The following is a 13,503-nucleotide window of genomic DNA, read 5'->3' on the forward strand; positions in this document are numbered from 1 at the left end:
CGCGCTATCTCAGAGTTTTAACTAAAATTACCAAAAAATCTACATTATAAACTTGCTATAAACGTGCTATAAAAATTGTGACACAAAGCTGCGCGGCGAGACAGATGATAATCACTTTTTTGAGACTATTGTAAGAAGTCCCAACAAGGTATGTCATTCACCTAACTAGAGAAATTATTAAAATGTTCTCAATTATAAATCCACTCCGTCTGAATATCCTATAGCACTTATTACCTATTCAGCAGCCTCCCAAGCCTTAAATGTCACGTAACAACAACTCTAGTTTGCTTCTCGCTTTCTGACATCGCTAAGAAACACAATTCTATGATCACACAGTGCCATAACTTCGATTTTGCCCAAATTGCATTTTATCGTGTTGTCCGTTCACAGTACAATACGAAAAATCTCTCTCAATTATTTATGCGGTAATCCAGAAAGCAAATTAGTGTATTTCTAACACCGCAATTTAAACTTTGTGAGAACCCATTTCTGTTTCATATGACAAACTCATATAAATTCAAATATTTCTTAGTGTTGCGTAGTAACTGCGCAAAACAGCTACATAAATTCATTTCTTGATCTATAATTTTGAAATAAACAGACTAAAACTCTATACACTTAATTTTATTACTATTTTTTTAGGACTTTTTGGATGTTTATGGACGATTCTTTGGCTTACGCTTACATCAAACTCACCAGCTCAAGACTCGCGTATATCACAGTCGGAGTTACTTTATATTACACAAAATGGAGAAGAAAATTCGACAAAAGAAAAATTTGTAATTCCTTGGTGGTGCATCTTAACGTCCGTACCAGTATGGGCATTGACCATATCAGTGGCGTGTAAGGCGTGGGGTTTCTTTGCGCTGTTAAGTCATTTGCCACAGTTCGTTAAATGTAAGTTTTAATTTCCTTTTTAATTTTTTTTATATTGAATATATTGGTCAATATCTAATTCAATCTAATTAAACACAATGACTGTCAAGACCAATTTGTATATTGTTCCGCTTATGTGGCAGCTTACCCACGTGTTATCTACGATGGCGGTAAAATTCGAGAACAAAAACTCGAAATGGAAATATTGAAAATAAATCTCTTCCAGAGAAATTTTTTCTAGATTAGATGTATATAAGGCAATCTTTACCTAAGAAACTCTTTGTCTGGGTTAGAGTTTCTGCACCCTATATGAGCACAGGGAGGTTACATTGATTGAAAATCTTTCGTTTAAGATCAATTTCGATACTTTCGCTGTGAAGCAAGTTTGTCATTAATTATGTTTTTGAGCGATTATTTTTAGGCTTTCTTATTGCGAACACCTAAAAAGTTATTGTAAAGGTGCAGTCAAAGATGATCTAAAAAAAAATTGGAGTGAAACAATGAGAAATAGTGGCACAGGACCGAAAATTATTAAACGCAATAGTAATCGCCGTAAAGATTCACGAAGAGTTGTAACGCCATTGCTGATGATGCAAAACTTCATGTAATTTCTTCAGTATTTTCATTAGATTATCGATATGGAGTTATGGTTGTCGTTATGGTAGATCGATGCAGGGCCCATTTGTGAACCCTTCGGACACTTAGACCTCCTCAAACGGATCCACTGTATCACCCCTATTATACGGACTAGGCCCACAAGGACTTAGTCTTTGGCGTTTCTGCCGCCCAGGCTGTTCTGGGCTCCCATATCTGCTATAATCAGCAGGGACACCAAATCTCAGCTCGTCCTGTTGTTCCGAGCATCTAATCCTTTAGTAACCTTGTGGCCTTATAGAAATCTACAGATCCAAACCTCTTTAAGGGTAACTCTCTCATGTGGCTTGGTTGCATGAAGGCCCAACCTAGGATCTGCCACCTTTAATAGACCAGACCCGGGCAGTTTCAGAGGACATGTGAGGAGGTTTCCTCCTCCCTATCAGAAAGACGGCACAGTGGACCATCCGTCAATCCAAGCAGATGAAGGTGCCACCTGCGTCTAAAGTAACTGGTGAGCATACTGACCACTAGAGAGCATCTTCCACAGTCTAGAAGGAGGAAGTTGGGCTGTAAGCCTTTTGAATGGCCTCACTATGTGGAGCATGGCCTGTCTTATATCTTCACAACCGGCCCAGAAGTCCTGGAACCTCCGCAGAAGAAGCTCTTCGGGACTACCCCGACCAGTACTGAAGGGCACTTCAATCACAGGTTCGGGTCCTACAGACAGAGTGGATAGGTCCTATCTTGCCAGGGCGTCAGCACGCGCTATCTCAGAGTCGTCTGTGTGTCCCGGTACCCATACTAAATTAATCCTGTTGGTCAGGGTAATATCAGAAGTGCTTTCTTGCACTCAAAAACCAGCTAAGAGCTGACTTTAGGGCTTCTAAAGCCCTTAGCGCTGCTTGACTGTCAAAGCAGATAAAGATGGTAGCAAGAAAGACTAATGCATGAAAGCCAAGAGCCGGGCCAGATTCAAATCCGATTCCGCTCTTATCGATATGGCGTTCTATTAATTCAATAGGATTTCACCATTGGTATTTCTGTCTTTCCAATTTATTTGTTTGCATATATTTTCAATTTTTGCGATTAATAATTTGGAGAAGTTAGTCTGTTCTTGACGTACTCCTCTTTCAATTCAATATTTATTAGTATCTTTATGAAGTCTAATACTTGCTATAGCTTTTTCATTGGAATATCTGATAATTGTAGTATATCGGTGGTCTATTCTACAGGCTGCTACACTTTTACGCATCTTATGTTGGTGGAGTGTATCAAATGCTTTCTATAATATACAAATATTAGGGCGAGAGGTTTATATGTACTCCATAATTTTCTTCATAAGGCTCTTTGGGCTTAAAAAATGCCTATAACATCTTCTGAAATGGTTTCATGTTTTCTGTAATGTAACATGTAATCTGATTATAGGATCTGTTAGTTTTTTCCTCTTCTTCTGACTTGTATTGGACCTTTGTCGGCCAATTTAATTTTTCCATTTCTTTATTAAGTTTTAGAACTTCTGATTGGATAACAAAGTTCGTACGAAAAACCTATTTGAAATTGTCATATTTATTTCTAGCGCAGTCTTCTCAGGAGATTGATCGCACCTTCCTCTCGTGGTCTGGTTTGGCCGCGATTAAAGTCAGAAATTTCTGAGCTGTCCGAGATTGAGGGCCATTTTTTTATTCTTTCTATTAATGTATTTTTTAGGTTTTTTTTATAGCCATACACCTACCATGCTGTTCAGTGCGGGTTAATAGGGTATTGAGAATTACATTTCCCTAATTCCTCGTTTGACAGATATTTTACTGTAATAGAGTTTTTACTCCCATACTCGGTCGTCAGAGCCTCGTTAGTGTTATAGCTGGTTGCACGGAGTAGCTTCTAGATTTCCTCTCTGTCAAGTAATATTGATATTTGGAGATCTTAACATAAATTCTCGAATAATTAGTACAGGCGGTAACGAAGTTACTTTATGCATCTTTAAAGCACTTAATAGTTCGTAACTTCTTACAAAGTCACAATTTACGTTCTAAGATTATAAATGCATTAGCCCTAAAAATGGTTTTTCTTGACGACTGGATACAATATTACAATTTTCTTTTTTAACTTCTTTCTTCTTGCTATTAGCCAAATTGCTACCTTTAGGTTCATACACCTACACCCTCAGTGTTGGTCATCGATCTATCTCAAATGGATACCCGAATCGATAACATAAGAAAAATGTAACTTAACGCAAAAAAAATGGCTTAAAAATAATAAATCTAGTCAACTAAAGAGATTTTGATATTTTCAAAAGTATCAAAATAACTTACAACTTATATAACAGATGCAACGTTATCTTACAGAAGGTGAAAATCAAGTGTTTCATGGATTTTTTCCATAGATTTGATATTAAATTTCTTGGTACGAAGCTAATTTCAATCATTTTAAAACACACTACACTAAAATATAGTATTTTATTAAATATTCTTATAATTTATTTTTTAGATTGTCTAAATTATGATCTCAAAGACGCAGGATTTGTATCAGCCATGCCATATTTGGCTATGTCTGTGATAATTCAGCTCACTGGACGGTTCTCGGATTATATCGAAGGAAAGCAAGTTATTACTACTACCAATGTGAGAAAGATTCTAGTCGTTGGAGGACTGCTGGTCCAGTGCATTTTTATGGTGCTCGTCGTCCATTGGTTATCCATTTTTGGCAGCAATTTCTGCCTTATTATGGCTGTAGGTTTGGGCGGTTTGCCGATGGCTGTTTTTACGTAAGTTTATTAAATATAATTATTACTAGTTACATAATATGATCAACTTATAATTTTATTTTCAAACCGAAGCTACCAAATTACTTTTTTAATACTTCGCCATACGGATGGCTCTTTTCTTGGCCAGAGGGAGACCTAATAACGCGCAGACTTTTTCCAGATTCAGGCAATTAAAGCGATGATGGTGTTCTTGTACCTCCCCGGTAACAATCTGTTATTTTCTGTATAACTTCACATTACGTTGTTCCTATTTTTAATCTGTTTAGAGTTCTCCAGGTAGGATAGTGTAATTCATATTTTGCTGACAACTTTTCTCTAGGCATCAACTGGTGAGCACTCCTTTCAAATTTTGCGATTATTCTAGTCAGTGTTTAATTAACTATCTGCACTGAATTAAGCTTCTACGGGACTTGAGTCTTAAGAGTGTTTTAACAGACCGAACAGTAAGTATTTTGAGTCTCTTGTCTGCTTCTTTCTTTACACCTTCGATAAGATTGTTTCCAAATATGCTGAAGCTGTAAATTTTATTTACAAATGGATTCTAGTCATCCCAATATTAGTCTAACCGAGTTATTTATAGACTTTTCAACCAGATATATATGTGCACATAGGAATCATACTGAAGTTGAGTATGTTGCCACACATAAATAATGCGTAATTGCTGAGGTTTATAGGAGAAATCATCGATCTCTTTATTTGCGTTAATTAGGTTGCAAATTATATTATTTCTCAAAGGTATTTTTGATTTTGTGTCGTACTTCTTCTTATTCAAGTGCCATCTCCGCGGCGGAGGTCGGCAATCATCAGCTATTCGGACTTTTGAGACGGCTGCCCTGAAAAGTTCATTTGATGTACATCTGTACCACTCTCTCGTGTTGCACAGCAATGACGTTCTACGGCTCTCTATGCTTCTCTTTACTTGGATCTTTCCCTGCATAATCAGTTGGAGGAGGGTATAATTCTCTCCACGTGTAATATGTCCGAGATATTCAAATTTTCCTGTTTTAATTGTATTTAAAATTTCTATTCCTTTATTCATCCTTCTCAGAACCTCTTTGTTTGTGACGTGTTCTGTCCACAATGTTTTCAGAATTCTTCTATACACCCACAGCTCGAATGATTCCAGTTTTTTCATTGATGTCGCATTTAAGGTCCAGATTCCATTTTATAAAACAAAGTCGAAAAAACATAGCACCTCGCTAACCTAACTCTTAGTTCCAATTTTAAAACTCATTTTGTTGAAATTTGCTCTAGCCTTTTCCATTCTGATTTTGATCTCCTGAATGTAAGTATTTATTTACAGGGTTCCAGTAGACAATGTTTTAATCGATCCAGTACTCTTCAATATCATGGTGTTTTTGTTTCAATTTTGATGCAGTTCACATGCAGTTCATGTTGGAGGCATTCTTTTCGTTAGGTTCTTTAAGTTTTCTTGTGTCTATTCTTCTTTTCGACTTCCCAGACCATAGTTTTCTATGCCCCTTTCCGCTTTGTCCCTCTCCAATCTTTGCATTGAGATCACCTAGGACTATCGTGATTTCTCTTGTTTTCATTATTGCCAGTGCCTCTTCGATTCTCGGTAAAATAATTCCACTTTTTCTTTGTCGGCATTCGCCGTAGGAGCTTAAACTTGTATCAAATTTAGTTTGGCGTGAGATGTCACCAACTTTAGTACCAATACCCTTTCTAAAATAGGTAAATAGCTTTTCACTGCTCTATTAGATTTTGTATTAACTATTACTGCCACACCGTGTCTGCGTTGGTTATTCTCACTACCGGAATAATATATTGTGGCTTTGTCTGATAAAAAACAACCTGAGTTGGGCCATCTTGCTTCACTGATACACAGTACATCGATATTCAACCTGTTCATTTCTTGAACAACATTGTGCATTTTACCAGACTAAAACATGCTCCGAACATTCCAGGTTCCTATTCTAGTGTTGGACAGTCTTATTTTCTCTTGTTTCCAGGGACAGTCTTGGTTTCCGAGGGCTATGATCAGTAACGCCGTTATTAGTTTCTAAAACCATGATGATTGTACTAGAAATATCCATGGGCATCTTTAATGTAGTGGTTTTCCCTTGCCTCCTACATCCTTATTCCGTTGACCAAGATATTGGGTTCATCCACCTTCGGAACCGATGTGTCGTTACAGTATCTTTTAGAATAAAATGTTTAATTTCACTTTCAAGTATGTTGGTTAAAAATAATGTTCCAAAGGCTTTTATCATATACAAGTTATGTTAAGCTTTCTTCTTGCCTGCTGGTAATTAAGATTGTATGTGTAGACTAATCTTTGTGCAGAGTTCAGCTGCACAAAATATGGCTGTGTCTATTGTATAACATTTGGGCTGATAAACTTGTATTGATATAAGATTTCTTCTTTCTTACTAAAGTCTCCAAAAGTAAAGAGTTTTGAACAAAGAAGATATTGTCAGAATCGTTAGCTTTTGTCACAGTATCTATGATAAATTAAACCTATCTGCATATAGAATCAATAAATGATATCACACGCCTTAAATAAAGGATCGAATTCTGTATTTTTAGTAACCTATAGACTTTTTAATTTCTGAGAGTCCAGCAGGAGATCAAACGTAGATGTGATCTAGCCAAGATGGCTATGTGGACCCCAATTTTTCAAAAACTCTAAAAATAAGGTTGGCTAACTCCTTAATACTTTCAGTAGACATATGGATGCGAATCTTGGACAATAAGGCAATCAAAAATGAGAATGACGTCACTGAAATGTGCTTTTTCTAATAGTTAGTAAAATAATTCGTATAAAGTTGCGAATTCCATGGACCGAGAATAGAATAAATAATTATATTCTAAGATAACTAAAGATCACTTGGACGTCTTTAGGTCAATATATACAATATGGAGAAATCATCATTTAAGGATGTAGAAGGCAGAAGAGCACGAGAAAGATCTTGAACAAAATAAATTAAACAAATTACTATAAGTCGTAAAAGACCTACGCACGATATAATAGAAGTTGTCAGAGACTATGAAGGTGAACCATATACGATATAAATACCACTACACTCCCCTTCAGGTGGTCAAGAATTAAGAGTGGAGAGAAAAAATTGGTAAAAACTTTTAAATTAAGACTCACGTTTTCTTTTACTGACGAGATAGGTTTCTTTTAAGTTGGTCCAGTGTGGTATATCTTTTAAAAATATTGTTCGAGAGTTTAAAGGTACTCTTTCTTGTATATAAGTACTGTCAAATTTTAGTAAAAATTAGTTTTTTATATTTTTTCTTTTAAATATTGTTTTATTTCTTTACATTACCAGTTTATCACTCGTAAATAGCTACTTGACCTTGTAAATAGCTAATATTTTGTACCTCAGTATCTCTAATCTGCGCAATTTACTAAATATCGTATCTTTTAACAAACTATTTATTTTTTTTAGGGTTAATCCTCTCGATCTTAGTCAAAAATATGGAAGTATTATCGGAGGTATAGCACATACATTTGGAACTATTTCTGGTATTCTAGCTCCAACTTTAACAGGATATATCGTTACTGAAGAAGTAAGTTTAACAAATAGGAAAAAAATATAGGAAAGATATAAAAGATAGTAAAATTTTGAGAAAAATCTTAGGGCCAATCAAAAAAAATAAAGAATTTCGTGGAAGACACAATCATAAGTTATTATGAAGATTTTTAAGACATTGTTACTAATATGGGAAAGAGAAGAATGATGTTTTATGGTTACCTGGAATGTAAGAATCCTAACAGATACCCACCGCATTAACCTGTCATTATCAAGATTATCTCTATTCATAATGGGAAAAGAGGTTAAAAAAGGTTTGCAATAAGCGGAAATTCTACCTGGCGATCTTTTGATATTATTCCTAGTAAAATAAAATTCGTCAATAATCCTAGTCATATTTTACATTGCGTTATTGTATAAGTGGAAATGGTTTTAATCAAGAATCGGGGGGCGCATGCAGTAGGTCAAGTTTAACGAATATCCTCCTCCTCCTAAGTGCCTTCTCTGTTGAGGTTCTAGGCTTGATGAATTAATTCAGTTCCCTCTTATGTGGGTCCAATGCCCCTTTTACCTTAAATCTTGCCTTCTAATATTAACTGGAGATGCTCAAATTCCCTATGGGCGCATTATGTGTCCTAGATATGACGTCTTGCTAATTTTGATAGTATTGACCAGATGAGGGCGTTGTCTTCATTGCTCTCAGTACTTCTTCATACGTAGTTTTTCTGGTCCAGCTTATTTTTAGCATTCGGAAGTACATCCACATTTCCAATGAATTTTATTTGTTGACGTCATACTGTTTTAATGTTCAGGTCTCACAGCCATATAGTAATAGAGACCACACATAACACTTTAGTGTTCTCAATCTTATTGAGACTAATAGCTTGGGGTTACAGAGCATTTTACGCATATTCATGAAACAGATCTTGCTGTTTAAATGCCTCTTCTAATTTCTTTTGAGTGGTGTAGTTGACTATTTAGTTCTCTGCCCAGGTATATGAAGCTTTGAGAACTCTGAAGGGCAATACTATTTATTTGTATGTTAGGTGTAACTTTTTCATATGGGTTTTTGTGGAATACCAGAATTTTGGTTTTGGAAAAGTTAATGTCCAAGCCCAGCCTGTGACTTTCTTCTGATAATATGTTCATCCAATATTTTAGTTGGTCTTCTGTTTCTGCTAATACTACGGTGTCATCGGCATATCTTATATTGTTAATGATGATTCCATAGTTTGCCTAATTGCAAACAATCCAAGTGTAGTCTTGCTTATAGTATGTGCATGCATAACCGATCACGCCATAAGGCAAGGACGTTTATAAAAACGGTAATTTAGCACAGTTCTGAGTTGAGTTTTGAGTTGAGTTGAGTCAAGTTGATAACTTAGATGTCGAGATGTGGACCTTTTTACAATGTCAACTAAGTACTACTAAAGAATTAAAGATTAGTATGTAATAAGTGTTATCCATTTGTGCTTCTAAAAAAAAGATGGAAGCACTGATAGAGTATGGTCCACAGGAAAGGAAAGAGAAACATTTGATTAAAAAGAATCCCACTGACAAGGAGGAAAATTCGGTCACAAAAAAAAATTAAAAAATTTTTGGTGGTCCTTAGTAGGCCAAAATGGCAGTAAAACAAGTTATAAGCTTCCCGTCTATGAGATGTCACCAGTTAACTGTTAACAGTTAACTTTGAGATTTAAAAATGCTAATGAGATATTTTTTGAACCGTTTTAAATAATTATCATAATAAAAATATCATAAATTGATAATAACAACATGGTTTCTTATTTTTCAGACTAACGTAGAACAATGGCGCCTTGTGTTCTACATAGCCAGTTGTATATATTTACTTGGAGCTATAACCTTTGGAGTTTTTGGATCCGGTGAGCAACAATCTTGGAACAATTCCACAATTTTACCTGTTGATAAAGAGACGAATGAAGTACAATGTTACGAAAACAAAGACTTTGAGTCGAAGTAGCGTCTTAGTTGTTTTATTGTGTATTATTAAATAAATTTTTAATTAAGTTAATTTTGTCGTTACTACAATATATTCGCAATGTAATTGCGAGAAAAGTAGAGAAAGAAAAGTGTCCTATTAGCGAAAACTTTTTGAAGAAAAAATCAATAGATTTCGCGCCTACTCTAAGCATCAAAAACTTTGCCGCAAGTGAAGGGCGTCTTACAAATTTCAAAAAGAGAAATGGAGTTGTGATAAAAAGTTTATGGGGGAAAGTGGATGTGTTAATGATGCAGTTTGCTTAGATTGGCACGGTAAATTGAAGACCTTGATTAAAAACTATGATGCCCGAGACATTTTTTAATACTGATGAAACTGGCCTATTTTTCAAATTTTTACCGGACAAGACGCTTCCTTTTAAAGATGAAAAATGTTATGGGGGAAAACATAGTAAACAGAGGTTGACAGTTTTACTTGCAGTAATATGGACGGATCGGAAAAATTTAAACAGTGATAGGAAAAGCAATGAAACTGCGATTTTTCAAAGGTGTGAAATCGTTTTCCTACGGATTATTGTGCTAACAAAAAAGCTTGGATGACGGCAGAACTTTTTAACAATTGGCTTTTTAACAGTTAATGGGGACATAAAACGGCAAAAGCGGAAAATTTTATTATGTTTAGACATTTGCACTATCCACAACAGTCCTTCTTAACATTGGTCCAACGTGAAACTCTACTTCTATCCGCCAAATTGCAACCATTGGACCAAGTGATTCCATAATTTTAAGACGTTCTATCACAAAGAAATTGTTAAGCTCGTTTTAGAATCTCCCGACACGCAGCTAACTGCTAATATCACGATTCTGACAGCTATTTTACTGATTGACAAGCTATGGAGAGGTGTAACACCCCTCACAATTCTCAACTGCTTCAATAAATCCGGATTCTTAAAAGATCAAGAAAATCTTCCAATACTTATGGATGATGAAGAACCAGCAATAGAACCATTAGTTGACATCAGTGGTGTGAGTTTTTTCTGTTCAGTAACCGATAATGAAATTTTATCTGCGACAGATATGAATGAAAAAAGTAACGATGAAGATGAGTACGATACATCAGAATCTTTGGCATAGGTGTCAGTTAAGGAAGCAAGATCCTTATTCAACACCTAACAAATCTTCTAATTCTAAGTCTAATTTTTTTTATTTCTTTTTTTAAGATTTTGTTTGGTACAATGGAGAAAAAAACATCAAAGACAATCAATTTCGTTGGAAACGAAAATTGCAATTTTAGATCGCTTAGGAAAAGAAGAAGGATCTACCTACGGCAATGGGAAAATATTATAAATTATGCGAACCAACTGTACCAAACCAATTAAGAAGAATGAAGTTGCTATAAGAAAATGTATAATTACTGGTACAAAATTAAGCGCCAAATTTGATCTAACTAAAGAAATGTACTACTAGAAAGGACAGAAAGAGCCATCGCAATTTGGATTGACTAACTAATTCAAAGAAGAGTTCCTGTAAGTGGTTTTTTAATCCAGGAAAACGTTCTTCAGGTTTATGAGTTAATGAAACAGTCAGAGTCACCAAATTCCACTTCCCAAGCTGGTAAAGAATTTTCAGCTAGCAAAAAAAGGCTAACCGGGTTTATAAACAAAGTGCACTTTATAATATCAAGATTACAGGAGAGAGTGCTACAGCAGATGAAGCCAGCTGCAAGAATATTTAAATGAAAAATGAGCGAAAATTATTGAAGATGGTGGGGACTATCGTGCCGATCAAGTAGTTAACGCTAATGAAACGGGACTGTACTAAACGTACTTACATCGCAAAGGATGAAAAAACTTCAATTTGGCGTAAAGCAAGTTAAGATCGAGTAACATTATTACTTTGTAGCAATTCATTAAAATGCTCGCGAGTTGTTCACGAACAGTTCGTTGAAAATATGTTTACAGCGAACTCATCGCGATCCATGGAAAGCGACGAACCAACTTGTGTGAAGTAACAGATTTGTTTGTGTAGAAATGAATATAATTATTTTATTCATTTTTATTGAACACAATTTGGTAAAATATAATTTATGCTTTAGAATTTCTGTTTTATTCAACTTACCCTTTCTTATTTCACCGGTCCCTGTGGAGACCTTTTTCTTTTCGCGCCTAAACGATGCCGATTGGGTTGTCATTTTCGGCATACAATCTTCTCGTGGGATGTCCATTCTCACCTATTTCGCGCCATGTCATTATCTTTTAAGTTTTTTCGAAAATGATCACGGTCTTTCAGATCCCAGAATAAGCGGATTCTTATTCTGATATAATTCTCGGGACCACTGTGCCGAAATATACGCACTAAATTCAAATTAGGAACAAGTCATACAATCTTGATTCGACGACGGCACGAACAGACAATATCGCTGCGAACACCGTCCAAATTTAACTGCGAACCATTCTTTGTGTTCGTCCCAAAAACCGACAGGCCGTGGTTCCTGACGAGCAACGAACGAACAGCTCGCAAGCGGTTCGTACCGTCGTACACATATACGAATATAGCGTTCACAAACGGTTCGCGAACAGTTCAGCTTGCATATGTGTACCCACCTTTAGGAGATCTGATGTTGAAACCGCGCTCTTAATAAATAAGTAACAACAGATTTAAAACAACTGCCAGGGCATTGGAATGACTAACAAGAAAGCCTGGTGTAACAACAGCTAATTTTACAGAATGGTTCAATAATTGCTTCGTGCCAGAAGTAGAAGCCCATATGAAGGAAAAATCTCTGGATTTTTAAGTTTTAATAACTATTAACAATGCAGCAGGTCATCCATACTTAGGAACATCCAAACGTTCAAATAGGATTTCTTTCACCCAATACAACAAGCCTTATTCACCTATTAGATCAAGGCATAATTGCATCGTTTAAAAATATTACATAAAGGCAACTTACAAATTATTGTAAGTAAACTAGAAAATAAACCCTTAACGTTAAAAGACGTGTGAAAGCAATTATTTTGGATTGTTTGATCCATGTTTGCATCTGCTTCCGCTAAAATAAGACCAAGAATTTTAAATGCCCGTTGGAGAATGGTTTAGCATGTGTTACAAGCAATGCAACCATTCAAACATCAACACTATCAGATGAAATAATTAATTTGGCACATAACATTGGCGAAGATGGTTTTAATACCTTCAGCCATAATGATATAGATGAATTACTTGTGAATGATGGATTAAGTGGACCATGCTATAATTGATCAAACTTTAGATCTAACTTTAAATGGCATCGTGAGTCTAGAAGACAATAATGATGAGAAAGAAAAACCAACCCCCCCACTGCCAAATTAATTCGAGATGGTCTTCAAACTTTGCAGTAAATTAGAAAGTCATTTTCTTATTAATGATGCCCAATTTTGAACTAGCCTTTAAATTACAACGTGAGCTGCAGAACTGCATGTCAGAATATCATGAGCTACATTATAGCATCATCATCGCAAAGTTTAATTACTGATTACATTGTCAAAAAATGAAGAGCTACACAGAACAAGAATCAAGTTTGTGAAAATCCATCGCTTTTACCGCAAATACGTATTGCAGTGACAGATGATTTTGAGCCACTTTGCAAACGGTGAAAAACCATTATTAGATAGCGATAATGATTAAAAATGTACATATAAAAACTATATGTACCTATTACTTTCCATAAAATAAAATTAATTAAGTATTGAATACAAATTTTTTTAAGCTTTTGTATGGAACTTCTTACATATATTCGAAGTAATTTATCATGCAGCCTATTTCTTT

The 13,503-nt window shown here is 35.4% G+C and overlaps 1 protein-coding gene across 1 annotated transcript; it reads left to right on the forward strand.

Moving 5' to 3' along the window:
- Positions 1-642: 642 nt before the first annotated feature.
- On the forward strand, positions 643-9,721 carry LOC140431730 (vesicular glutamate transporter 2.2-like; the record flags this gene model as incomplete). Its single annotated transcript, XM_072519612.1, has 4 exons — positions 643-897; positions 3,961-4,237; positions 7,657-7,777; positions 9,536-9,721. Coding segments are annotated over 4 exons (839 nt in total), but the record flags the coding sequence as incomplete, so codon positions are not given.
- Positions 9,722-13,503: the final 3,782 nt, after the last annotated feature.

Source organism: Diabrotica undecimpunctata, unplaced genomic scaffold (genome assembly GCF_040954645.1).
Source record: "Diabrotica undecimpunctata isolate CICGRU unplaced genomic scaffold, icDiaUnde3 ctg00001801.1, whole genome shotgun sequence".
NCBI classification, from domain to species: Eukaryota; Metazoa; Arthropoda; class Insecta; order Coleoptera; family Chrysomelidae; genus Diabrotica; species Diabrotica undecimpunctata.